The sequence below is a fragment of the Melanostigma gelatinosum genome, assembly GCF_949748355.1.
Source record: "Melanostigma gelatinosum genome assembly, chromosome: 4".
Classification (NCBI taxonomy): domain Eukaryota; kingdom Metazoa; phylum Chordata; class Actinopteri; order Perciformes; family Zoarcidae; genus Melanostigma; species Melanostigma gelatinosum.
The window spans coordinates 25,602,746-25,629,936 of record NC_136637.1 but is presented as its reverse complement, the minus strand read 5'-3'; the positions used below and the strand labels follow the sequence as shown (position 1 = coordinate 25,629,936).

At 44.7% G+C, this 27,191-nt stretch overlaps 1 protein-coding gene across 1 annotated transcript; it reads right to left on the bottom strand.

The window, feature by feature from the left end:
* Positions 1–15,862: 15,862 nt before the first annotated feature.
* Positions 15,863–27,106, bottom strand: tmem59l (transmembrane protein 59-like). Its single transcript, XM_079267185.1, has 8 exons — positions 26,834–27,106; positions 25,488–25,593; positions 24,694–24,788; positions 24,402–24,554; positions 19,255–19,360; positions 19,011–19,125; positions 18,266–18,383; positions 15,863–17,632 (listed from the first exon to the last, which is right to left on the bottom strand). The coding sequence occupies exons 1-8, from the start codon at positions 27,002–27,004 to the stop codon at positions 17,474–17,476; spliced, it is 1,023 nt and encodes a 340-aa protein (XP_079123311.1). The 5' UTR covers positions 27,005–27,106; the 3' UTR covers positions 15,863–17,473.
* Between the last annotated feature and the right edge of the window lie 85 nt (positions 27,107–27,191).

The following is a 27,191-nucleotide window of genomic DNA, read 5'->3' as shown; positions in this document are numbered from 1 at the left end:
TGTGTGTGTGTGTGTGTGTGTGTGTGTGTGTGTGACAGAAAGAGGGAGAGAGGGCGAGAGTTTCATGTTTGCGTGTTTCCAGTGTGTGCACGTCGCAGTTTCTGGGAACCAGCGGAGAGGCTTACCAAGTTCGCAGACTGTCTGGGAAAAAGCATAAACATTGGTGTTTCAATGCTTTCCTCTGTCCCCTTCTGCCTGCATCTGACTGCAAAACAGCTCTGCTCGCGGGCTTGTGGGTCTGCTTCTCTTTCTAGCGAACAAAGCCAAAAACAGACAACACTTCTCCAGCTGCATTGCTTCTAATACAACAGACCAGCATATACTGCACAGGAAGCCTGCACCCGGATGGAAGAATGGAATCTGTAATTCTTTTTATTTATTCCCCCAATTATAATATTAACCTTCCCTGGGCTGACATTCAGCCAGCTACCTTCAGTACAGTTTGATGAAATGTTTATCATTTTCATATGACGTGCATACACTTCACAACAGGCTGGTTTGAATTCATGTGTCTCATGTGCCGTTTCCTGCAGGGAAAAGGCCAACTAACTACCTTCAGGTTTTCTGTCTGCTCCCTTACAGGGCCTCTTCAACCCCCACCCTCTATTCTTACACACAAACGCACTAAATCTCTCTCTCTCACACACACACACACAAACACACACACACACACACACAGACATGCGGATGTGCACACACACCAAGATGCACGCATTACTGTGCACACAATTGGTATGACACATGAGAACACGCAGAAATGCTCTCACACACACACACACACATTCCTACCCGCTCGGCTGGGACGGTATGTGAACAAACCACAGGCAGGGAGAGGTAGAGAAGGCCAGGCCTCCACTCTTACTGATTACTGCAGGAGAGAAGAGGAGAGGAGAGGCTGCTGCTCCTCTCACAATGTCCTGCACACACACACACACACACACACACACACACACACACACACACACACACACACACACACACACACACACACACACACACACACACACACACACACACACACACACACACACACACACACACACACACACACACACACACACAAAGAGAAACAGTAAATCTCTCTGCTGGCTGCAACGCTACTGTATGTACAAATGCAGACAACAGTACATGCACTTTACCACACATTAAAAAAGATCAGATGCTCATTCACAGAGATACAATCAGTGGAACGCCCTTTCAGATCACACACACACGCAAACACACACACACACACATACGTGCGTCTTTCGGCCTTAAAACGCACAGTGCGACATACATTAATGCTTTTGCAGCCCCCACTCTGGGACAAACATTTACAGTGGCTCCCCTTCCTCCACACCTCTCCAGCCTCTTAAGCTCCTGTTCTGACACTCCTGTGTTTATGGAGCCACGCTCACACACTCACATGCGTAACACTCAGACCTTCCACATACTGTACAAGCTCTGTCGCACACCGCCACACCACAGTGTACACCCTCACATGTTGCCATGCCAACAAATGCTGCTTTTCCACAATCGACATTTCTTTGTGTGTGCGTGTGTGTGTGTGTGTGTGTGTGTGTGTGTAGCTGAAGTTGACAAAATAAAGCGTTATCAAGTTATATTGGAGACAGAAAAGATGTAGCTTTTTTTCCTTCATTTAATTAAATAAAAATGACACTTCAAAAGGTAGCATGGCAGCTGTTTGAGGTCAGAAATCTGAAACTAAAATCTGTTCACGTACTCTCATATATTTAGCCTGTTAGATCTTTATTTTGAACATATGTAAAAAACTAAAATAATGAAAGTATTACAATCCCCTCACCTCAACTCAGTAACAATGTACGATTCAATTGTCTCGGAACTTTAAAATTCTCAAATTCTCTTTCTTCTCATTCTGAATCCCTAAATCTCCTTTATTGGTAGGATTTCCATCTACACCCTGTCAAATAAGCTGACAAAACTGAATTAATTACGCGAGTGCAATGTGTAGCGCTCGTCCCAAACAACAATAATGAATGACATTAGCATGAAGCTATCGTTTTCGTCTTATCGTATGTTTTGCGACAATCTCGTTACCAAGCAGTTCTGCAATCAACTGCCACAATCCATCTTTAAATTGCGCATCTCCGTATTCTTTAAATTGTTTGTTTCCAAAACTTTAATGATGGACGAAGGTTTAGAGAATATATATATTTTTAAAAGTGTGACAATGTCAGACGAAGAAATACGAACTTGGTGTGCCTTAAAGGTTCAGTGTGTTTATTGGCAGAAAAGCAATATAATATTAATACGTATGTTTTCTAAAGTGTATAATCACCTGAACATAAGAATTGTTGTGTTTTTGTTACTATAGAATGAGCCTTTCATATTGGAGATAAAACTTAGCTGAATTTCAGGAGCAGGACCACACCTCAGCCACTCGTCCACTTCCGGCCACACTCCTATAAATACCTACCCACTCTAAGCCTCGGCACACTCGTGTTTTCTGCACTTGCAACCGGAACACCACGGCAACCGGAACACCACGGCAACCGGAACACCACGGCAACCGGAACACCACGCAAAGGACGCCGCCAACCGCCATCGAGAGGGTCCGGGCAGCCAAACCCGCGATCTCCACCTCACCGACCAGCTGCATCCACCCGCCAGGATCTGACAATACGAAGAGATCTGACAATACGAAGCGTCGGACTCACGGCCGTCCTCCTGTTACTCACATCTCGGCGGCAGAGGGAGACCCGCTACCTCCTGACGTAGACAACGGAAACGTAAATCCAGCTCTCTCCTTCTTCACTAGCTCCAGACCCAGCTCGGGAACGAGCCTCCGACGACCTGGCTGCCCGGCACGCAGCGCTCAAAGACGGCGCCCCCCCCCCCCCGCGCTCCAGCCAGGTCCCACATCGAAGACTCACCAGCTGATTGAAGACGCGCCAGCTGATCTCCAACTCGACCACAGTTCGCCTGCTAAAAGCAGAGCCTTCCAGCGATGGACCCACACAATTGGCCAACAACGATGCCGCTCCCTCTGCCGTCTTTTGGGGGTTTTCCACGACGGCTGACGTTGCCGTGGACCAGCCTCGGATCTTGCAAGCAGATGCCAAGTCGTTCCCCCCCCCCCCCCCCATGCTATGAAATCGGACCAATAGCAGCCACAGCATTACGTGGGGCCGCGGATGGCCCACCAGTCCATCCCTTAAACTCCTGACAACCTAGCAGTCGGTTACCCAATCATCAAATGACGCTGCGACACTCGTCCACCAAGGGCGCATACTCGATGCAGCTCACGTCTGGGCCACCGCAATGCCATGGCTTTCTCGTTTCCCATTCCAGGAGTTCAGCCCTCCTGCAGACACCCGTCCAACATCGGCTTGGCCATATCCAACGCCGTCTTTAGACCCACAAATCCTCACTCGATCTTGCCGACCAGCGCACAGGTTTATTTTGGGGGTTCTGCAAGGCCCGGGAGCAGCAGTGGATCCTCAGCTAAGCCTCTCCCAAACCGCATCAGGCCAAATCTCCATCAACCATTCCTCACACTCCAAACAACCGACGAAGGCTCGCTCCGGCCGAGGTGGGGGCCGAAGCTATAGTGAATCTACTTATGGAGCGGGTGTGAGATGGCCACCGTCTTACCACAGTAGCCCAGAACAGACAAACCCAACGCCGGCTCTAGACAGGACCTTTTGTGCTTTCGCTGTATTCTCCTACTTGGCACACAAGAGAAGTTTCAGTTGGTTGCAGCCTCACCGCTTGATGCCACCAGGTCCTACACATTAGATCTTTAAGAGTCTACAACCACACTGTAGTCTCTGTTATACCGTCCTGAGTCAAACTAATACGTTGAGTTAAATGCTAACACCACCATGCTAACATGCTTACAATGGCAATGCCTACATGCTGATGTTTAGCGGGTAGCCTATGACGTCTACCATGTTCTCCAGCTTAGTTTGTCATGTTGTTCGTTAACGATCACAATATACATCAGCTGAGACTGATTGGAATGTCACTACTTCTGCAAGTAATCGTCATAAACGTAGGTATTGACAAATTCAAATGTATGACCTGATGATAGCACGAGATCAAAAGTGAGGGGATGTACACTGTTTCAGATTTCATGGCAATGCAATTCAAAAGTTGAGACATCTCACGAATAACTGAAAATGTCATCCTCACGGTGGCACTATATCGCCAACGTGGGAGGGGATTTATCTTCTGGAAACCATGAATGTCCCCAAAATGTTATGGCCATCCATCCAATAGTTGTTGAGATATTTCAGTCTGGACCAAAGTGGTCGTCTGACCGGCCCCACATTGCCATAATCAGAGCCATGCCGCTACTGGAGCTAAATATCCCGAGTACACAACCACACAAAAGACCCACTCCACATGTAGTACATTGTGTGTGAAGATTAATGTCTTCGATATATCAGGTTGTGTCAAAACATTGGCTCAGTGATCACCGAATGGTTTCTGTCCATTGTACTGGCAAAACAACAGGTGCTAAAGTGCGCACACACACACACACACACACACGTTTGTAGTTCTATACTTGTCATGGCACAATGCATTAGCTAGCCACAACCCTATCACCAGCCTTAACCATAATCTAATCCTAGTTTTATCCTAAAACCACGTTTTAATCTGCAAAAAACCTTTTGAAGAAGTGTAAAGCGGCCAAAATGCCTCACTTTAGCAAAAATGTCCTCTCTCTCTGTCTGACATTCAAATTGGTCCCCATAGAGATGGAAATACAAGATCACACACACATACACATCGAGACATATTTTATTTGTCCTGTTGCTGGCCAAGTTCTTTGATGTAAAATGGACAGTAAAATGTCCTCTCAAGCATTCACGTGTCCCCAATAAAACATCTGTTCCAGACAGGTTCTCCCTTCATCCCGAAAACAGAGCTCCTTCTTCTGCAGCTTTATGTCTCCCTGGGTTCTCCATGTCTGCGTTGGGGCTGCTTTGTAGCTGTGCGAGCTGCCAAAATCAGAGTCAGGTCCCCCTTCCTGCAGGCACTATTGATATGTCTTTTTGTCTCTTTGTTTTACTGTCTCTCCCCGGCTCTAAATCGTCTTTTATTTCTCTCTTTTTTTCCCCATTCTGTGAGTTGCTAAAAAAAAAAAATTCTAATTGTCTGTAAGAATAACTCTTTGAACACAAGCCGTGACTTCACCTACAGTCATGAATACAGATTGGGATTTGCAGTGATGGAAGATTGAGAGAGGAAAATGCTAAATGAAAGAGTTAAATGTCCAGTGTCGTCTGCAGCTCTGTGTGGTTTGTGTTGATGGGTGGAGGTGGGCTGGAGCTATGGCATCGTAATGTGGCTCTGAAAAAAAAAAGAAGAAAAGATCTCTGCTCCTTGCTTTCCTATCGCTCATGCATGCCGCCATTTGCATGTATATTGCAGACATAGAAATGCATATGGTTGAGAGATTTCTAAACTCCCAAACCAGCATCTCTCGTCTTTCTTTCTCTCTCTTTCACTCTGCTCCACATCACCTCATCCCAACCATCTCAAAAATCTTTGCAAAATCTCTCCTCCGCCATTTTGTCTGATATATTTCTCTCCCCTTTTGTCTGAATTATATTAACATACTCCTCTTCTCCTCCTCATCGTTCTTGCTCTCTTAATTTCTCTTTCATTTGCTCCACCATTGCAGCTTTTATTGTGAGCCTTGTTCTTTTCTTTTTTTTTATTAGCAGTCTAGAAAGCGTGACATTTATGTGAACTGCTCTTGGAGTTTCTCTTCCCCATTGTCTCCGTGAGGCTGCAGACCTCAGCAGCGCCATGGCTCCACACAGGGTCAGCTCTTGCCCCCTGTCGCCATTCATAATTCTCATATAAGCCAGCAATGAAACTTCTTATCTTCATATCAACGATCCCCGCCTTTTAATAACACGGGAAATTGCTGGTCTAGGTAGCTGCTTGCAATGAATATTGTGGATCTGCATCGGCTGGATTCATTAAATCAGAAGAAATAAATGAGGGGGAAAATGTCTCGTTGACTGTTGTTTTATGGAAATATGAAATCAGTCATTTACAAGTGACAGCGATGTTCATTTCTCCTGGTATGTTTTGTACACTGCAAAAGAAAAAGCCTTCATCTGATTTCTCACTTGCACACACAAACACACACTCTCACATGTGCAGCACAGTGATGATGAGTGTGCTGGAGCCTCTAATGACCACAGAATATTTCCCCTCCCTCTGCTAAGTCTTCTCATGAGAGAAACCTGGATACTGAACCTGTGTGTGTGTGTGTGTGTGTGTGTGTGTGTGTGTGTGTGTGTGTGTGTTGGGCACATGCGCAAATGCTAGCATTAGCAGGCGCAGCTCCTGACTGATCTGTTTAAAGACACACCAGCCACTCTGATTACCGTCTCCATAGCCAGCCATAAATAATGAGATTTAGCTCAATTAGGATCCTCTTGAGGTGTAAAACAAGTGGAGAGGCTACAGTTAGCCTCCAGTAATCCACACAGCTCCTGCTCGGCCCGCTAGTGGATTACAACCCCCGGGTCACTGTTTATCCTTTACGTAAACTAACTGCTGTGTGCAGTGCTCGGGCTGTGGAGCGGAGCAGAGCAGACACCTCCTGGCCCGATAGCATCTGATCTCTCAGCTACTTGACGAACAACAGGACACTTCGGCTTCCACCCCACCCCCCCGGCAGCAGTACCATCACCGTCGATGCTCCATCCATCTTCCAGCTCTTACTCTGGATCTATATCTACACTGCTCAGACATGGGGACTGGAAGGGCAATTCAATCTCAGTCATATCTGCTGAGAAATGGTGATGCTGCCCTGCCGCCTCATACGGTGGGTGGCGGGCCACAGGCTACACGTGTGGAACACAACACAGGAAGCCACGATACAGATAGCAATCATATAAATGTACACTGGTTGAGATTTATGGTGATCTGATACGCACCAGTTCAACGTAAGCTCCCCTTTTTTGGGAACAAGCATGAAAAAGACGGTCTCTGTTCTTGGACCCTTTTGGATCCTGGTCTCATCACAAAACTATTTATATATTTATTTTAAACAGGCTGTTTTCCAGTTATTATATCAAACATCTTTCATATATTCCTGACCGTTCCGACTGGTCTGAGGCTCAGTCGGGAGGTGAGATACTTGATGGTAACCGTCCAGGGCGACCTGCCCTGTTTTCTGCAGATCAGTGCAGATTCTCCATGAAGTTGAAAATCATTCACGATGGCCAAATCAAAGTTATAATCAGCTTCTGCAGTCACATTCTTTTCACTGTGTAATGCAGTGTGATAGTCCAGCGATGCTCTAAGTTTGAGGTATCCATGTTTGGCATCAAACTAGAAATCGGCACTGTTTTGTAGGCAGAAGACGAGCACATTTCACAAGACAACTTAGCGCAGAAGGACTGTCAGTTTTACTGTGTACAGAAAACCCATGTATTCAGGCAAGGTAATGCAATTAACAAGAGTATCCGATGACGTGGTGAGCATGCCACAGTGATGACGGAACTGCAAAGACAGTGTTGGGATCTTTAAGAAGACACGCGTTGAATCTTCATGCGGTTCCACAAATGCGCTTGCCAATCAGACATCTTTTCCGAATGATTGGCAGCTGCAAGTCCTTGCAAGAAAAACTAAAAAAAGGCTGCAGACTTCACCTCAGGAGGTTTGAGCACACCTCCACCAACAAAAACTGTAGTTGTGCAGGGGGAGAATGGAATGTCTCCCAGAGAGGTGTGGTCTGTCTGTCTGTCCGTCTGTCTGTTGGTCTTTCGGGCTTCCATTTTACGGCGTGTTGGTGAGGCCGACTCAGATACGGTTTCACTCCCCTTGGCAGAGCCAGGCCCCGCTGCTGACAGCAGGTTTTATTTGATGTGGACGTCCCGTGTTGGGTTTCAGAGCTGGCTTCAACATATGATCTCCATTATGACCAGAGGAGGAACGCATGCTGGCGGATGACTGGTGACTCTGGGCAGACAGGAGGGTAGGGGGGGGGGGGGGGGGGGGGGGGGGGAGGGAGACAGAGGTGGGCCAACAGATGGAGAGTGGCGTAGAGGGAGGGAGAGACGTAGAAGTAGAGAGACAAATGGATCAGGTGGACGAGACAGGAAGAGAAGGATGAAATGGATTCAATTAAAAACTGACAGATGTGAAGGAATAACTGAGAAAAGTGAATGGAGATTGATGTAAATTCAATCCAGGCTCCGACTCCGTCATATATATCTCTGTGTAGAGAGACAAATGTCTTTCCCCTTCCGGTGTCCCCAGTGGGACTTTATTTCGTAAAACAATCTGTACGGTAGACAACTGTGAGAGACAACTCTTTTTTTTATCCTGTTTGGATTGCGCCATGAAATACTCATCCGATGGTCAATTAAAAACATAATTTTGCAAGCTGCAGTTCGTTGTAGGTTTGTAGGAGGATTATTACGTTTTGTGTGAAACCGTTCGGTGAACGTCATCAACACTAGCTAGCCAGGTAGCTTCGCTTTGTTCCGCTCACAAATGTTATCTTATCTGATGTGTTTCACCAACTCGGTCTCACCAAACGGCGCATGAATGACGCGACAAATTTTTAAGTAATGTTGGCGTTTGATAACAATGCCATTCTTGCTTTTTGTATGTCAATTACGGTAACACCGCGTCGTCTGCACTGAGTAAAAATGGAAACGCATACGTGTGAATATGCTACGCTCAGTGCAAGTGACGTCCATAACAATTGAGAGAGTACATGCGGGCGGTGGGAGGGGACTTTCACCCAGGAGACCGCTGTTGGTGTTCCAGCGTTGACGTTTGGGGGACGTTTTCCGTATTGTGTTACCTTGCCTAATTTTAACTGCACGAAACACATTTGGCATCATAGCTTAAGCGAGGCAGAAAGTTACGACATCACTTACTTTTGGGTGTGTTCTCTTTCTAATCACGTATTTCAACAGTCTTATATTTCAGCAGTTTTACGACAAACTGCGACTTTCTTGACTTGAAAATATATTTTTTAAATTGACAAACGTGTAATTCATGGCACAATTCAAACAGGATAAAAAAAAGGGTCGTCTCTCGTTGCAGACCCATGAGTCTTACAACACACAAAGGAAATGTGTGTTTTGTTTTAGAAATGCAGATTACAACTTTTCCCACATGGACACTGCCTGTTCATTTATTACACAAATGCCATCGCTATTAATGGCGTTGGTGTTATTTTTACTTTATGTCTTTCAAGAATTTAAACGGATGCAGTATCACTCTACTCCAACTTGTTTGATTTTTCCCTGTTTAATAAAGTCATTTAGCCCATAAATGTCAAGATGTAAACATAGCGTCTATTACAGCAGTTACATATGCGAGCAGTTTCGCTTAATGAGAATAAATTTGAGTTTTCAGTCAAGAGATTAAGAATGACTCGTCTTTTTATTATCAATACTCCACCACACAGCTCCTTAAGCAGCACACAGACTTTACATTTGATCATTTTTATCAATTGTATCTGGTGTATCTCAGAGATGAAGTCATACTTAATGATATCACGTGTCTCACAGTCAACTTTATGAACCACTTTCAGCATTAGTTCCACTGTACTGAAAATAAGGAGGATGTATTTCATTATCTACAGAAAGGAAATGAATACAACCCGCAAATTGTTAATCACATACAGCATTATGCTTCATGAAACTTAATTATATGTTGGCACAATACCTGACTGTTACTTAACGAATGGCCTACTTAACTAATACAGCCCTTTAAATCTGGAATATGTTCTAGCAAATACAGTCAAGGTGTTCAACGGCATTTATTTGAAGCCAGGAGAATTAATTACTCGGAAAGTCTTACATAGTACGTGCTGTGAAAGGTCAGAAGCACAAGTTACTTCACAATGGCAAACGGCGCTTTTGCTCAACACATTTATGGAAGAAGTCAGAGCGCAGAAAAAACGACTTAAGGAATATACAAAAGGTCGCTTGTGATTCACTCTCTCCAAGCATCAAATTATTGTCAAACTCCAACTAAGTGGAGTGATAACTGACACAAATGGAGCCTGTGACGACAGCAATATAAGCAAAGCCGTATCTTCATCAGCAACACGAGCAATCAGTTTCAACAATTCGGAATCAAACCTCACACAGATAATGTTCTGCATGACCTTCAAGAGGCCTAAAGTTTCATTCAAGCACCAACAATTATTTCCCCATCGTTGTGTGTGCATTTGCAGGCGGTTTGCCACCATTGGACAGCCTTGCAAATGTAATTCTTCAATAATGGGTGTAAGTTGCTTCTGGTATATCCAGCCTCCAATCTTCCGTTGTGTTGATAATAACTTGGCCTAACTCTAGCACCAATGTATTGAATAATTTGCTGGAGGAGGGGGCGAATCATATTTCGTGGCTTTAACTGTTTTGGGGTCTCTCTCTCCGTCAAATTGAGCCTGCACTCCATTCTATAATTCCTTCTTATCGGCCGGAGGCTTTCGTTATTTACTTTAAAATGGACTAATTTCTTATTCCAGCGGAGGGGGGACCGGCCGCTGACTTGAACAGCTGCTTCATGACCCAAAAAACTGTCAGTCTTTCCCTGGAATAAATTGTGGAATGTTCCATTTCGCGGCGCAGGGGTGGCGGCACACGGGAGATACCGCAAATCCGTCACAAAACGAGCTGTGTTTCCGTTATAGCGAAATAAACACAATCACAGATGCCGTTTAAAGGTACTTAATTTGACTTGTGTGACATTCGGTTGAGGTTTTGAGCCATAACGGACACGCTGTTCTGGGTCGGTCACCCCCGCCTCTGAGAGCAGCGCTTCGTGTCGGCTCATAGTAGAATCAATTCACAGAGAGGGCAGCTTGAAACCGGCCGCTCGTGCCTGTGCGCCTAGTTTGGAGAGAGTGGCGTGTCGGGCAGCTCGGAGTTTAATAGTCCGGGTAGCATCCGTGCTGTATGTACATGTCTGTCTCCCTATGTGTACGTGCATGGCTGTTACGGCTGTAAAAAAAAAGAAGAAAAAAAAGGACAGAGAGAAGACAAAAATCATGTGCTCGGAATTTTGATTTGACAAAGATCTGACTGAATCTTTGTTTTAGGCGCAACGGAGGTTTATGAAGTTAGTGCTCCAACCAAATCCGCTCTGCTCTCTCTCTCTCTCTCTCTCTCTCTCTCTCTCTCTCTCTCTCTCTCTCTCTCTCTCTCTCTCTCTCTCTCTCTCTCTCTCTCTCTCTCTCTCTCTCTCTCTCTCTCTCTCTCTCTCTCTCTCTCTCTCTCTCTCTCTCTCTCGGCGTGTGTTTTTACCTCCCAAAAAACACCAAACTTTTCACCGTGGCAACTCAGATCTGACACAGAAGCACACCCCTTTTGACACTTGTCACACACCGTTGGCATGACTCAGTTGGCTGCAAAGTTGACAGGTTTCATGCACAGCTACCTCTGTTATGTGTCCATGCTCACAAAGAAACATGGGCAATTCCAGCAATTTAAATTGCAAGATCTGTCAAATTAGGGAATCAGTTAACAACCTAAATATACTTCAGTGTTGAATCTATCTTAAATGACACTTTACACACTCCCATTACTCTCATCTCAGGTCACTTTCTTGCACAGGATATACAGAGCAAGATTCCATGTTCATGGTTTTCTCTGAGTGTAATCGCTGAGATGAATTATTCACAAATATACACTACAATAGACTGTCCAATCAATCCCCCTGATGAACTCTCCTTCTCCTCCCTTTAACCGTCTCTGACTGTCACTCCTCTCTCATTACTCTGTTCATTTCCACAGCCAGTCACAAACACACACACACACACGCACACGCTGCTCCTGTGTGCATATATATACACATATATATAAATACATATGTGTGTGTGTGTGTGTGTGGCTTGTTTAATGCACTGCAGGTTGGCTCCTGCAGCAGGTCTGGCCAGATAAGAGCAGCACACAGTTTTCTACTGGGAGGGAGGGGGGTAAGAGAGAGAGAGAGAGAGGAGGGAACATTGCCTCTTCCTCACATAAACCATTAAATTGTAATAATGGGGCCGCCAGCTCTCAAACCTGGATCCATAGCGCCCCCTGTGGGTGATTGGTGGAGCAACACCCCAAGTGACAGGGGTCCTTGTTGCTGGTCGAGCTCTTGCGTTTGTGCAGGGCACTCAAGATGCAACAACTATTTTCCTTTGTGAAGATGAGTCAGGGAAAGGAGATATAATAAGGAGAGAGGGGGGGGGGAGAGGGCAAGTTAAAGAGAACAATAGACCAACAATAGACCATCTTGTAATGGGATCACACAGCAGCTATGCCGAGGTATGATTACGTTGCTACTTCAGCACGTGCCAGAATTGTATTCCTGAAAGCGTTGTGTCTCATCAAATATTTCTAAGTGGGAGCGGGGTTGTGCTGGGAGTATTTAGACTCATCACCTCAGTATTGATATATGAAATTATGGCGGAGGCCCTGTTTGAACGTAAGGCTTGCTTGCCGGTGGTCCACACACTGTTTAAAGTGCAAATAATGTGTGTGTGTGTGTGTGTGTGTCAACAGATAAACACTGACAGAGAAAGTGAGACAACAGGGCCCTATTTGCATTTAATGAGTCAACATGTGTGAAAAGTACAATTCGTTCCTAATCCTTTTTGTTTTTTCCTCCTCCGCCACCTCCACACACGAACGTGGGATCTATTTTTAGCCAGATGGGTTATAGACACACACACGCACACACACACGCACTCACACACACACACACACACACACACACACACACACACACACACACACACACACACACACACACGAGACCCCCTACCTTTCTCTCTCATTCTCTCTCCAGTTCATCATCAATGGGAGCCCAGCTGCTGCCAAACTCATTCACTGAGCACAGAGCGAAGGCCGGGCACGGTCAAGTTACTGAAGTGGCACTACAGCAGTCAATTTCTCTCTCTTTACCCAAAGTGTCTGAATGTATGGCAGACAAGTCTGAGCTCTGATCCAGCCGGCATTTTCTGTGTGTTGGCTGAAAAGGAGGTCAAAAGCATCCGTTTTTCATCCTCTGCCCAAACAACAGCTGGAGGAATTGACCTGACATGAGAAAACAACAGAGTCTCAGGATGTTCCTGCTCTGAAAACATCGTTTAGGCCAGTTGTTCTCAATCCTGGCTGTCCGGAGATCACAAATCCTCTGATTCCTTCTGCTTCACCAAAGGTTTGTTCTAATAGGCATCACCTGTGGTTAATGGGGAGTGTCGGTGCTGCCTTCACAGACCTACGGTACGTTTGGTGACCAGCAGCACCACACTTTCCACGCTGCACTTTTTTTTCGTAATGTAATGTAACACCCTCTTGTAGAGAAGCTTCTTTTCCTTTGATTATGTGTCACAGCTGACAACGAGGAGGCATCTTTTGATATTTCCTTCCGTCTGCCTGTCTTTCACACAGCCAGCCAGCATGGTATGCTAATTGGACACATGCACTGGAAGCTCTGTTGTGTTGCCCCTAGGTTTGTGTTTGATTATGTATTCACTGTATCTGGTCTGTTATTGACGCGATGACAGAGAAGCCGATGCAGATTTCAGGTTTTTTTTCGTTTCTTGAGTGAATCTTGTTTTTGGAGGAAGCTTATTAAAATGAACCTGAAGGGCTTAACTCTATCAGTTACTATCTATCAGAGATTCTGAATGACAAACTTCAATGATTTTATCCCAAATGCAAGTGCCAACTCTCAGATTCCTCGAAGCATAAGAACACCATCACGTGTTTTTGTCTCCTGCAGGTAAAGGCTGGCAGGTGCTTCATTTATTCTCTCAGCAGTTGTCCCAGCTGCAAAAATTGCCTTCACTTGAAGATGCAGCGGCGGCTCTCATCTGTTACGTTTTCTGTGACCATTTTTCATCCATTCAGACACAAACTCAATGTGTTGTGTAGAGTAAATGTCACGCATTATTTGTCTTGACTGTTATGCCCACCTCAGCTTCTTGTGCAGCTCTGTAGTGAGATGACACTTACAACAACATGAACAGCAAACATCTGTCATCTACAGCCAGAGAAAGAACTTGTCTCCCTGACATTCTACAGTGTTAGCAATATAATAAAAACACTTTATCCGAAGTACAATTATTAAATGTATCAATTAAGTTCAGGTGAGCTCACAACAAGGTGGTTTAAGAAATACTGAAGCTATGCTGCCACCACGTGGACAGCAGCGCTTATTACATGTTGAGGATTTAATCGTCAGAGAGTGGGGGAGAAAGTCACTGTTGGTGGGAAAAGATTTCAAAATATAAAATCATCAGTGCTAAAAGGACTGATGTGATTTTTGACTGGCCTGCATAGAGTCTGATCCAGTGGCGGCTGGTCAAGAGAGGGCCATGGGGCATGGCCCCACCATGAGCCACACAAAAAAACAAAACAAAAAAACACATATCAATATTTGTGTTTTTGAACTATGGAATGTACCCAGTAATGTGTGTAAAATATGATATCTGCGCAAAATATATGCCTTTCCTGCTCGTCCTCTCCCCCTGTGTGCTCTCCCCCTGTGTGCTCTCTGCTCGTGCTCTCTGTCTGTGTGCACGACACTCTGAGAACAGGCAGCTTGGGGGGCCTGATCGTTTTGGCCCAAAAGAGACGGGTCTATGAAACAGTTTAGCCAATTGCTGATTCAAGATATAAATGAGTGACACACAATTTGGCCAATCAGCGCCCTCAAATAGATTCAGCGTGGGCCAGAACGATCAGGCCCCTCGCTGCGCGTTCTCGTCAGGAGAAGTCTCTACAGGCGAGCACTCCTCCTCCATGACCCATTTGAGAGGAGAACTTTGCAGATAATGCAGCCAAAGAGCTGATATCAGATCAGCCTGACCTCACAATCAGACAGCAGACTCGCGGGAAAGGGAAGCAGTACATGCGGAGCTTCTGTACCAGCTGTACACCAGACAGGTTTGGCTAGCTGCATGACGTCATGCTAATAACGTATTTAGCTTTTTAAAACAACGGGGACAGATCCAGCACCGACAGTTACGGGAGTGAGGGATGAGGAGGTAAGGAAACATGAGAACACCAGGGTAGGGAGTGAGGGATGAGGAGGTAAGGAAACATGAGAACACCAGGGTAGGGAGTGAGGGATGAGGAGGTAAGGAAACATGAGAACACCAGGGTAGGGAGTGAGGGATGAGGAGGTAAGGAAACATGAGAACACCAGGGTAGGGAGTGAGGGATGAGGAGGTAAGGAAACATGAGAACACCAGGGTAGGGAGTGAGGGATGAGGAGGTAAGGAAACATGAGAACACCAGGACACACATGAGAACTCTGTCAAGCTACATATCAGACAAAGTGAACATCTTTTCTTCTACATAGCTGTCCTCAGTCTCATCTGCTTAACTTGGTCATGGAGGCATCAACATGTAATAGATGTTAAATTAACAGTGAAAACTCATCATAGCTTAATTTAACATCAGTATTCATAATTACACTTCGTGTTTACTTCTCCTGATCTTTACCTCCTATAACAAGGTCCATAGGGGCATCTCAATAAATGAACATGTTATATTATATTATATAAGTGTTACTTACTGATTGTTTTCGTGTTGGAATACATGTGTACATACAGGTGTACGAGAAAAGCCTACAGAGAAGAGTGGACACTGGTGAGCCAATGGCTTTGGTGTAAGGTGTAATGTTCTCGTGTCCACATACTTTTGGAAATATTAATTTAGCTATCCATCCTGCTATTATGTTGGCTACAGCGCTTTCTTTTTTAACTTCTTTATATTTCCGTTTCACACAAATGCACACTCTAGCTACAGTGTATAACGCCGAACGTCTATTTGGCATTATTCTGTTTTTATTTATCCTTCCTTTCAATGTAAAAAGAAAACAAGCCACTGAACTCTCATTTATTTACAATGAAAACACTTTATTTCATGTTGTAAGTATCATTTGATTGAAAATAAACAGACCAGTAAAACGGAAACAATACAGTTTTGAAATTCATCTCATACTCCTTGTGATACACCTTCAGTTTGAACCAGCGCAGATAATTATTGAATGGCTTTTTTAAATCAAGAGTCCTTCCCGTAAATCACGAGGTGATCGTCATCCGTTATTACACGTTCTATTCAATGTTTACAGTAAATAGTAACACAAAAAATCACACAAGTCTACAGTAGAGTCTTGCCATACTGGCATGGCGGGCGGTTTAAGCTGAACTATCGAAGCGTCACTTGCATGCACGGTTTATTGTCTACATAGCCTGGGTGAAAAGAGCGTTACAGGACATCAAAAGCACTGAGAGGAAAACAGAAAACTCTTCTCAAAAGACTGCAACTCTGTTCAATAACAACGGTCTATGTTAAAAGCTTTGCATTGCACATTGTTACTGAGGTTATCCTCCAGTGTGTGCTCCTAGGACATACAAAATAGGCAGCTATTAGAAAGCACGTGGCACATATAACAGCTAAGAACTCTTGAAGTGATATAAGAGCAATAATAGTCATAATAATAATAATAATACAGTAATAGAATCGATGAGTCTCTTTCCAATCTGTGTTACAACGATATTTTAACATACAATTACATTTGAATGAGGAATTAACTGTACATGGCATTTCAATAGCACTATTTAACAGATAATGTTGAATGAGTCTGAATAAATAGAGTAGAAAATAAGTCGATTGTTCATTTTGCTCATTCTCAGACAGAGCGTCCGCTTTTCAATCCACTTCCAGTTTAGAATCTACCAGTTTGAAGTATTAGCGTGCTGTTGTAGATGTTCACACACAGACACGTCCAGATACACACTAACAAACAGAGGAATACGTTGACAAAGGACACTGTGTTAGTTCTTGGAGTGAGTATGCCTTTGTTTCTCTGAACTCAGTGAGAATGTGTAGCTCGCCTGAGATTTTATTTTACGCTGTGAAGGAGAAAACATGGTTTTCAATTGTTAATGATTCCCGCAGCGCTCACAAGAGTGCCGTCAAAGTATTTAGCCCAACCTTCCATCCATCTTCCTTTCCTCTCTCTCTCTCACTCCGTTATACTCACTCTCAGCGACAACATCAATTAATCCAAACTCTCTTGTGAGAACGAGGCAAAAACTAAATCTGGAATGATTCTCAGCGTTTGTCTTCTCTCGTCCACGCTGGACATGAACAATAATGTGAAAGCTCTCTGCTGTAATCCATCCTTTTCTGCTTGTCACCAGCGTGGCTCTGAGACAAGAGCACTGACTTATCAATAAGCAATGAGCAGGCTGATCATTAAGTATAATCTGAGGATGGACAAGGAAATGAAATGCCTTCAGACCAACAAGACCTAGCTAGATGTTTCAGCATCATAATTTGAAAATGACAGGGGTGTGCCATGCTCTTAAAAATATGTTTAAAAATATTCTGGTGACTGGTTTGAGTCCCGTGATGTGTTTGTTTTACCCCTTGCACCGACGGGCCACGGATTTCAGACATGGTTTATCCTGGGAAACAAGACAGCAGCTCTCCCACTGGTCCTTTTTCTAAACGCAGGTTTTGTTGAGGTCAACTTTCACCGGCAGCGGCCCCGCCTCCTGGCTCTCCTCCGATTCCTTCATGGTCACAGCGATCACAGGACTCAGGTGGTACGGGTTGACTTTGTGCACATTATCCAGAAACTCTTTATCTCCGTTGATACTCAGCTGAAAGAAAACAAGTGATAATAGTGAGCAAGTTCACCTGCAACACTTCCCCAATCATTATTTGTACTTAGAGTGCTCTGCAAAATGTGCTGAGTCACCAATTAATATATGTGTGGAACTTAAAGGGGACATGTAATCATTTTCAGGTTCATACTTTTTTACTAGAACATGTTTACATGCTTTGATGTTCAAAAACACGTACTTTTTCTTGTACTGTCTGACTGAAAATACCTGTATTCACCCTCTGTCATAAACGCTCCGTTTTAGTGCCTGTCTCTTTAAGGCCCCCTCTCGAAAAAGCCCTGTGTGCTCTGATCGGCTTGCGAGAACAATGCGGTGCACCTTTGCAACGGTAGTTCTCAATCCGTGGGTAAAGATACTCAGATGGAAGCCGGTATATTCTAATGAGCCTAAGGTGACACACAGGAAGGGGAGTTTTCTGATCGAGGCAGCTGACAGGGATGTTAATTAAAACCTTGTGGTTTGGTAAACACTCTAATTGAAGAAATGCATGCACACAAGCACTGAAAAGGTGAGTTTTCGTGACATGTCCCCTTTAAGCGTGTGAAGTCATTGCTTCCCTCACTCGTGCATGTGTATACATTGGTTGTGGATGCTTTTCGGGGTGCGTACCTGCGTCTTGATGTGCTGCTCTGGTGCGGTGACGAGGCTGGCACAGCTGAGCCACAACATGACCATGATGGACAGGAAGAGACACGCCGCTAAAATCCACCGCGGAAGGCCTGAACGTCTGCAGAACGAGAGTTATGGGATGAAACTGAAGATGGATAGAAATACTGAGAAACTTAACATGAAGGCGCCAACAAATATAACTAGCTTGAATATGCATGTTATAAATGTTGTAATCCCCAACTACTTTAAATCCCTTCTCCAAGCATATATGTGTGTGTGTGTGTGTGTGTGTGCGTGCATGTTTTAGATTGTTTTACTGTGTTTTTCCCACCAGACATGGAGCTAGTTTGTGTACTTAATGTCAGTGAGGGAAACATTGAGTTCGATTATCAGTGGCTCCACCTCAATCCATCGTTTCAACCTTTATTTTTGTTGAAGTTGACAAGATCATCGCAAGGTAATGCAGTTGAATGTGTGGATTGATTTGTACAGCTTGCATTGCACAATATTAAATAATCACAAGTGTGAGAATAATACAATCAGATGCGTCTGATGGATTCGCTCAATTTAAGTCTGCAAGTTGATTTTCATGCTGACAGTAAACTTGAAATCCGACAAAGAAGCCTGCTATTTGCTTAAGAAATGATTGTCAGTGATATGAAGTATATTTCATGGGGGGGGGGGGGGGGGAAAGAACATTAGCTGTCTCATTTTAAGTCGTTAAGTCGTCAGCAGGGCAACTCACCTTGACATGCAGCCGAGGAAGTCGTGCTCAGCTGTGGGGTCGTCTGTGTGCTGGGCGGGGTGCTTCCCTTTGCCTCCTGCTTTGGATGCTCCCCTCTCACCATGTCCCCGCACACCTGCCAAACAAAACAAATCCAGTTCGATGCTCATGAGGGAATTTTGCAGCAATATATGCATGTGCTGCTATGCATAGATCAATGTGTGTGTGTGTGTGTGTGTGTGTGTGTGTGTGTGTGTGTTCTCACCATGGGGTCTCTGGGTGTGAGAGTGGACCTGAGGCCAGGGTTTGTCCGCCACGTTGGATCGAGGAGCCTGCAGCTCAGGCAGAGAGTACTCCATATCTGGTTGGCTCTGAGGAGAAAAAAAGCAAAATCATAAGCAACCTTTGGATGGAGTCAGGCTCGCTGTTTCTCCTTGTTTTCGGCATTCACGCTAAGCTAGGCTAATATGTAGCCTTCAGACATAGTTGGGGTCAAACCTTGATTCTCAAGAAGTCAAGCTGTTCCTTTAACATTATTGTTGAAAAAAACCACACATTTGATTGAAAGATTGACATTTATTAACATTAAGTTCTAACATATATATATATACAGTAGATTTAAATGCAACACCCAGCTGATAGTCATCTCATGTTACAGGAAGAACAATATCAAACCCAGACAAGTTGACTTCATGGAAAGCATTACTTGATAATTAGTTGGATATTGAACGTGGACACGTCAAATAACGTGAAACCCAAAATGCTGTTTTTGTTGGCTCTGTTCCCCAGAAGGGTCAGAGGTCAGGATTGGCCAAACGTCTCCAGCCCTTGTGCTGGAACAGTGTTAGGCTTGTTCTCAGCCTGAAGCCTCACAGATCACGGTGAGGTGGCCAAGTTAAAACAAAGAAAATAAAAGTATGTTGACAGCTATAAACATCAGCTGAAGGGAATTAAAAGGTCGGCGGCTGCAGTTTGTAAACGCCCCACTTGTCTCTCTCGTCAATCTAAGCACAAGCAAGATGATTCATAATAATATGAGCATTTAGTATGTTGCGTAACTTAACTAACATCCTTCGTATGCGTTGGACGGTCTCTCACAGTATCTTTCTCACTCCCCCAAACCAGTTTAGTAAAACTCTCGAAAGGAAATGTCTGTTAAAAGAACTGCTACACGCAGCCTGCTGTCAGTGTTTGCGCTGTTGTGGGTTTCATTATGTTCTCAGTGTTTCTGGTTTCCCCTGGAGAACTCATTAAAAGAGGATTTTGGATCCCCACTGTTGACCCTCCCTGCGCTTGTAACAATACTACTGCTGGCCTCAGCAGGAACAAAACACACACACACACACACACACACACACACGTATTTTAAGGATTACAGTATATCCCACTGCAGTAGCGTCAACCTCCCAGTATTTATCGATCCTGACATTAAGTGGATCAATGAACTCTGAAATCTCTTGCTGTGTCATGCACTACAATGTCAAACCAGCTAAAAATCATTCACAGTTTCATTCATTCTCATTACTTTACTTCGGAAATGATTTATCTGCTTTCTCCGGAATGATTCCAATCACTTGTCCAGAATAACAAAGCATCATACTGCAGTCGGCCGTGGAGACGTGGCTGGTTAGTTTGCTTCCCAAAGCCCGAACAATCCTTCAAACCTCTTCTGTTGAAAAAGTTATTTCACAACCGGCTTTATTACCCCTAGCGAGCAATGCTTTCTGACAGGGTGCATTGAAACCAGATGCAGCGGCAGTGTGAAGGTTTGGGGAGACTTGAGGGGAATGACTCTCATTGGCTGCAGACTGAAGAACCCCAACCATCAGAATGAGCGGAGCCTGATCTGCATCTGTCACGCATTATGAGAGAGGGAATGCAAGAAGGTGCTCTGGCTTACAGAAAGAGTGAGGGAAGACAAAGAAAGGAAGAAAGGAAGGAAGGAAGAAAGGAAGAAAGAAAGAAAGAAAGAAAGAAAGAAAGGAAGGAAGAAAGACAGAAAGAAAGAAAGGAAGAAAGACAGAAAGAAAGGAAGAAAGAAAGAAAGAAAGAAAGAAAGAAAGAAAGAAAGGAAGGAAGGAAGGAAGGAAGGAAGAAAGGAAGGAATAAAGGAAGGAAGAAAGAAAGAAAGAAAGAAAGAAAGAAAGAAAGAAAGACAGAAAGACAGAAAGAAAGAAAGACTGAAAGACAGAAAGAAAGACTGAAAGAAAGAAAGGAGGAAAGAAAGAAAGGAAGAAAGAGGGGGTTTTGGGCTTCCACAAATAAATCAAAACATCATGTAAAAGAAGGGGGAAATGGTTCCTAAAGGTATCTGACGTGCGTCTGGCTTGTGCATTAAGCAAGCACATTAATCATCAGACACTTTGAGGAAATATTCAGTGTAAATTTAACCTTAAATTGGGCTCATAGTGTCAAAATGATGGCCTTTAAAGGGGACATAGATCGCACATTTTCAGGTTCATGCTTGTGTTTTGCTTTTCTATTCGAACATGTTTGCATGCTTCAATGTTCAAAAAGCACTGTACTATGGACTCTGTACTCTGTCTGAAACAATCTGTTTTGGCGCCTGCTTTTGTAAGCCCCCCCCCCCCCCCCCCCACCCCCCCAAAATAAATCTCAGGCTGCTCTGATTGGCTTGCGAGAAAAATATGGTGCACCTTGAGTGGAGATACTCAGATGGGGCGGTGTACTCTGATGAGCCTGCATCCCAAATGTGCACAAGCACTGAAAAAGTGAGTTCATCATGAAATGTCCCCTTTAATTTGGAGGCCTTAAATCTTAATCTCTTTTATTACAGCGCCCCCATGTGGTCAATTTAGACTTTTTATACTTCCATTTGGCGTGTCGTATCATATTAGATAAAAAGTGTATAGAAATAACACAAACAATAACAAAGGATTAAAGGGTTTAGCATGAAAGACAAGTACTTCAGGATTACAAGGCAAGTCTGGTGATATTCTGTGTTTCTCTTTTTGTTAAAACATCTCGTGAAAATACCAAAACCCACAATACATGTGTCCTACTAGTATCAAAGTAGCAAGTATCAAAATCCTGATATAGCTTCTTCCTCCATTGTTGTCCAAACCAAATGACATCTTCCTCCAATTGTAAAAGTGTGTCTTCAGTCGGAACTAATGTGGGCTGAGGGCAATAGACACGGTAGGTCGATCAAACATAGACCATAATAAATAGACCATAATACCATCAATCACGACTGCGCCTCACACACCGTTTGTAATGTTCGTGCTTAAGTCGCTTCAAGTCTCCTGTGCCTGGATGATTAAGCGTAGATGAGAAAGAACACTGACTTCCTTTTTCAGTGTCGCATCATAAATCAAAGTCACGCTTCCTTCAAACACTGTTATTTCACCGGGTCTCTCCATCCCGAACAGGGTTTATTTTATTCACTCGGGCAGAATGACTAATGCAATTGCCAAGAAGACATGGGGTAAGGACTTCTCTCTTTGTATTCAGCCGTACGCCGAGTTCAATTAGTTCGGCAGTGCCAGCCTGCTAACGGAACCACAGCTCAGTTGGAGGAAGTCTTTAATCTTTTTCCTTCCCTCGGGGGGGGGGGGGGGACAAACCCCAGTGGTGACCTAAAAATGACTTACTCCACCCATACAATCTGAACTAACTGCTGCCACTACTGTTTGTTTATGATGCACACAACTAGTCATTCTCACAACGTGAGGTCACACAAAGTTGGATGTATGAAGCCAGTCAGCTCCTTTATGGATATCCTGTCGCTCAATTTCGCTGGACTTTTTCTGTTGTTTCAACGCTCGGAAAGTCAATCTGTCAACTCTGTAGCGGTTTGCCAGCTGCCTACTGAACACAGGCCTGGTAGTCTTCTCACAACCCCGTGGAGCCCGGCTTCCCCTCGCCGCTTCAGCCTGCATGTCACTTATATAAAGAGCAAACATCCATCACTGCGTCCCAAAGAAATGTTGGTGATTTCATATTCTGTGGCTGCCGCATCTCTATATGAGATGGTGCCTCAGAGAGCCCAGTAGGCAGAAAGCTTCTTAATACCTAACAGTGAATCTCATTCTATAAAGGACTCCTCTGTTATACAGTAGCTCGTCTGTGTTGGTTACGGTGCATAAATACTCTCATTTCCTACTGAGCCCTTTCATTACGGAGCTAAAATTGCCATCAAACGGGAAAACCCCCGACAGAGACGCAGGTTTCTGACCGGTTTTTGGAGGACATGGTTGGATAGTCTGGTGGTTCGACAGACCAACTCTTATTACAGCTTGAATGTAGAGGTGGTTTACTGCATCCACCTCAGCAATATGTTCAAGTTCAACAAGCGTTATTCTGCAATGGCTGCAAAAACATCCAGATTTGCCATTTCAAGAATAGAAAATGTAAATAAATGTGAGATCTGGATCTGGATCAAGCTCTGCATGAAAGTAAACATGAAATGACTCAAATAAGTAGCGAAAGAGCCCCGCAGCTCAAATCCTTGATCCAGACCAAAAAATGATTACGGGCCAAACTTTCAACCACTTTCTCAATTTCTTAATCGACAAACAGACAAACCCACGGGGCCTAAATATAACCTCCTTTGGTGGGGGGTGCTCATGAACAGCGGGCCTGTCCGCTCAATTCACTTCATCTTTTTCAAATTCCAGAAACAACTCCAGAATATTTATCTTGTCACAAACAGAACTTTACTCTTTAGTGCAGTCCACTCTCTTCCAAATGCAGCGGTTGACTTTCCGGTCCTGAGGCGAGCTCACCACAGCTCAAAGATGCATGGTGCTGAGGGAAGTGACATCATATCAAAGGACATTTACAAACAATTAAAAGCGCTGAAAAAATGTCTGCAGCTGTCTGGATTCAGCCACCTTATCCCCACCCCGCTGTGTGCCCTTGCTCACTCAACCTTACTGACTCAAAAATGGGCTGTGAGTTGTTTTGGCAGTGACCCAAGCTCTACGGCACCGCATAGCCGAGAGGATATATTTCTTTATCTTAACAGGAAGCAGAGGTTAGCTCAACTAATAATGTATAAAGGTCTACTGGCTTGCTTTTAACCTCCAGCTAAAAACATGCGACAGGAAAAAGCTTTGTCGACATTAATCTTGTGATTTTCCACCATCTTGACTCAGTGAGCCATAATATAGTGCATGAGGACAGTTGATTTATGGAGATTTTAGAATTCATTTGTCTGTGTCTTTTGCAGCGAAGCACTTAAAGATCTAAATCTGTTGAAAGTGCAGATATTCAGAATTTATTTTGCCGTTCTGCAGCTTCATTTTAGAAATGTTGCTGCAACGTGTGACTCTTAATTTAATTCAGATTAATGCAACACAGACAAAGAAACACACATATTCACACATTCACAGTGTAAATTGCCAGTGTAACCTGCCTGTCCTGGACAAACACTTGACTGGGTTTTACCTGAAAAACCACAACCTTGCCATCATCAGCCTGCAGGTAGAAGGTCCAGGTGGAGGAGATGAAGCTCTGGGCAGAGCTGACGATGTCGTTGCACCAACTGGAAACGGCCTCCATCACAGAGGCGGGTTTAGGGCGGAGAGTCATGGCCCTGAGCTGCAGAAGAGAGAGCAAGGTACTCTCATACAAGGAGATTTATACCGGTATACTGTATGTGCACACTTCGTACTGATATTAACATTCAGGCATCCTAAGTCACTTTGGCTCTTATAACTGCATTAGCATTTTTCCTCACCTTCCTCCTCTTGAGCTCAGGTTCAGAGGGTTGACTGGCACAGCCGGTGCAGCAGGCCTCCTGCTCCAGCAGCTTAATATATGCCTCCTGGCAGGCTGGAGAGAGAGAGAGAGAGAGAGAGAGAGAGAGATAGAGAGAGAGAGAAGAAGAAGAAGAAGAAGAAGAAGCATGATGAAAAGGTGGTCGAGAGTGCAAAAAGAGAACGACAGAAGCATAAAAGCGAGTGGGCACATGGAGCACTGCAGTCAGCTGGGTGGAAGATAGGTACAGGCTGTTTATGTGGGAAGAAAGAGAAAGATGCAAGGGAGATGTAACTGCAGTGGTGTTTAGCCTCAAACAGCCAGGAAATAACCACAGATTTGGCCAGCTTTCCGGAAACAGAGCAAATATTTAGCAGAGCTGCTGTGTTGGTCAACAAAAAGATTGGTCACAATTCAAGAAATTGCTGGAATAAGCATTAATGATGTACCGATACCGATACCAATATTGGATATCGGTCCAATACTGACTCAAATAGTTGGATTGGGTATCGGTGACAATGGGGCCGATCGATTCAATTCAATTCTATACACATTACATTGTATCCTGTTCAAGTTTTGACCAATTTGTTGCTGCATTAAAAAAGTGAATTTGTTGCTGGTGGACCTTTAATTATATTTAAGAATGATATGGTGCCTTTTAAAGAATGATCCCACTCACTTCCACACTTCAACTCTGGCCTCGGCCTGCTCTGTAAGACCACGCGGAGTCATTCAAACAGACAGTCCAACAGGCAGACTGACACACTGACTCACCTCCCTGACACTCCTCCCTGCTGGCATTGAAGCCGGCGTTGCCATTGACGAACTGGCAGATGGAGTAGAGGCGACAGCCGCGGTGACAGGCGTTCATTATGGAGTCCTACCAGCCAGACGGAGAGAAGAGAGGGAGACGCAAAATGATAGATGTCTCCCGCCACTCTTGGATAAACTCTAAGATACGCTTGTCAGAAAACATGACGGGTTGATGGGTTGTGGCAGCTCCAGATGACAGTGCAGCTGTGGAATTATAGCATGTCACAAACAGTTGATAAGAGGGAAAGGTTGTGAGAAAGGAAGATGTTCCCCCTTGTCATAATGCATTCATTCTCGGGTTGACAGAGGGGAACAGCGCCCTCTGGTGACCTCTCTGTGAACAAAGAGAGTCTCTGACCGAGGACCATTTTATTTTTTTACAGCCTTGAGCTTGACATCATCTTCACTGCGTGTCCCTGTTTATTCTCAGAGGGGTGTTTATCTTAAACCATGAAACGTTCGTTGCCTCCTAGTTTGGAGGCGACGGCTTATTCGACATCTCTGTAGTTACTGCAGGTCTGTTGGCATTCAACTCGACATACTGCCACAAATACGCACGCTCAAGTGGCTCGTTTTGAATCTTGAATCACAACCTTCAAAGCAGGCGACTGTGAAGCGCTTTGCAGCTCTGCTCCTGCTGCCCTGCAGGATGCCTGAACCACACCTGAAGGCAGCAGAGAAGGGAGGAGGGGGGGGGGGGGGGGGGGAGGACATCCGACACTGGAAATCTCTAAAGGATCTAAACCACAGAAACTCTTGGTGAGATTCACAGCCATCATCTCCCACCCTGTCCAGTCCGGCCTCGTAAGCAGACGATGCTGTGGGATCTGTCAATAAAGGATCATTGTTTCATGGCTCACAATAGTCTCACTGATCCTCCACAGCCCGCGCGCTACACATTCCCTGAATAATCTTTAATTGCGGATTAAAGAATGATCAATTATTGTCGCTATTCAATGCAAGCGCATCTCGAGATGAGCTGACTGGACGCAGGTCACTTCTCCGACGAGTCGGTGCAGATGAAAATGAGCTGCATCCATCTTTCGGCCTAATTGTGCGCCGTAGCATCCGAGAAGATGCAGCGAAAAATCGGAGCGAGCGTGTCATTACGCACGGACATAAACACATTCCCTTTAGATATTTCATATGAATACGGAGGTTTTTTTTCGATGCCGAGCACATTGTGTTCGTCTGTATGTCGGTGCAGGCGCTGAAATGTCGGACAGCAGGAGGTTTCGTTGCTCGTTGCTGATAATGCGCGTTCTGCAGAGGCAGCCTATAGGCTACGGCACACAGGAATGACTTACTTTAGCGGGGCTTTTGTTTTTGATGGTGAGCTGGCATTGCCTTTTGCAGTAATTGATGTCGCCCAGTTGGTTGTCGAACAGATCCGAAGACGCCGCCGCCACCGCGAGTCCGGCGAGAAGCACCGAGATCATGGCCGAGAAGCCGCACATCGTGCCGCAGAGCCGCAGCATCTCAAACCCTGGAGGAGGAGGAGCGGAGAGTCGAGCTTCAAGCAGCACTGAGCTCCCTTTGTGGCGGCGCTGCTGCTGCGGATGCTGCTGCTGCTGCTACCTCAGCCCGGGTCCTGTCTGCTGCTCCGCTGATCCGCTCCTGCTCGTGGCGTCACGCGCATCATCATCATCACCACGCACAAGCTGC

Bases quoted from the DNA above. Each gene is read 5' to 3' on its own strand.
- tmem59l (XM_079267185.1), bottom strand. From the start codon at position 27,004: ATGCTGCGGCTCTGCGGCACGATGTGCGGCTTCTCGGCCATGATCTCG. The intron at 24,789-25,487 runs GTGAGTCAGTGT...CTCTCTCTCCAG, and splicing joins CAGGGAGGAGTGTCAGGGAG to CCTGCCAGGAGGCATATATT. The intron at 18,384-19,010 runs GTGAGTTGCCCT...CTCGTTCTGCAG, and splicing joins TTCCTCGGCTGCATGTCAAG to ACGTTCAGGCCTTCCGCGGT.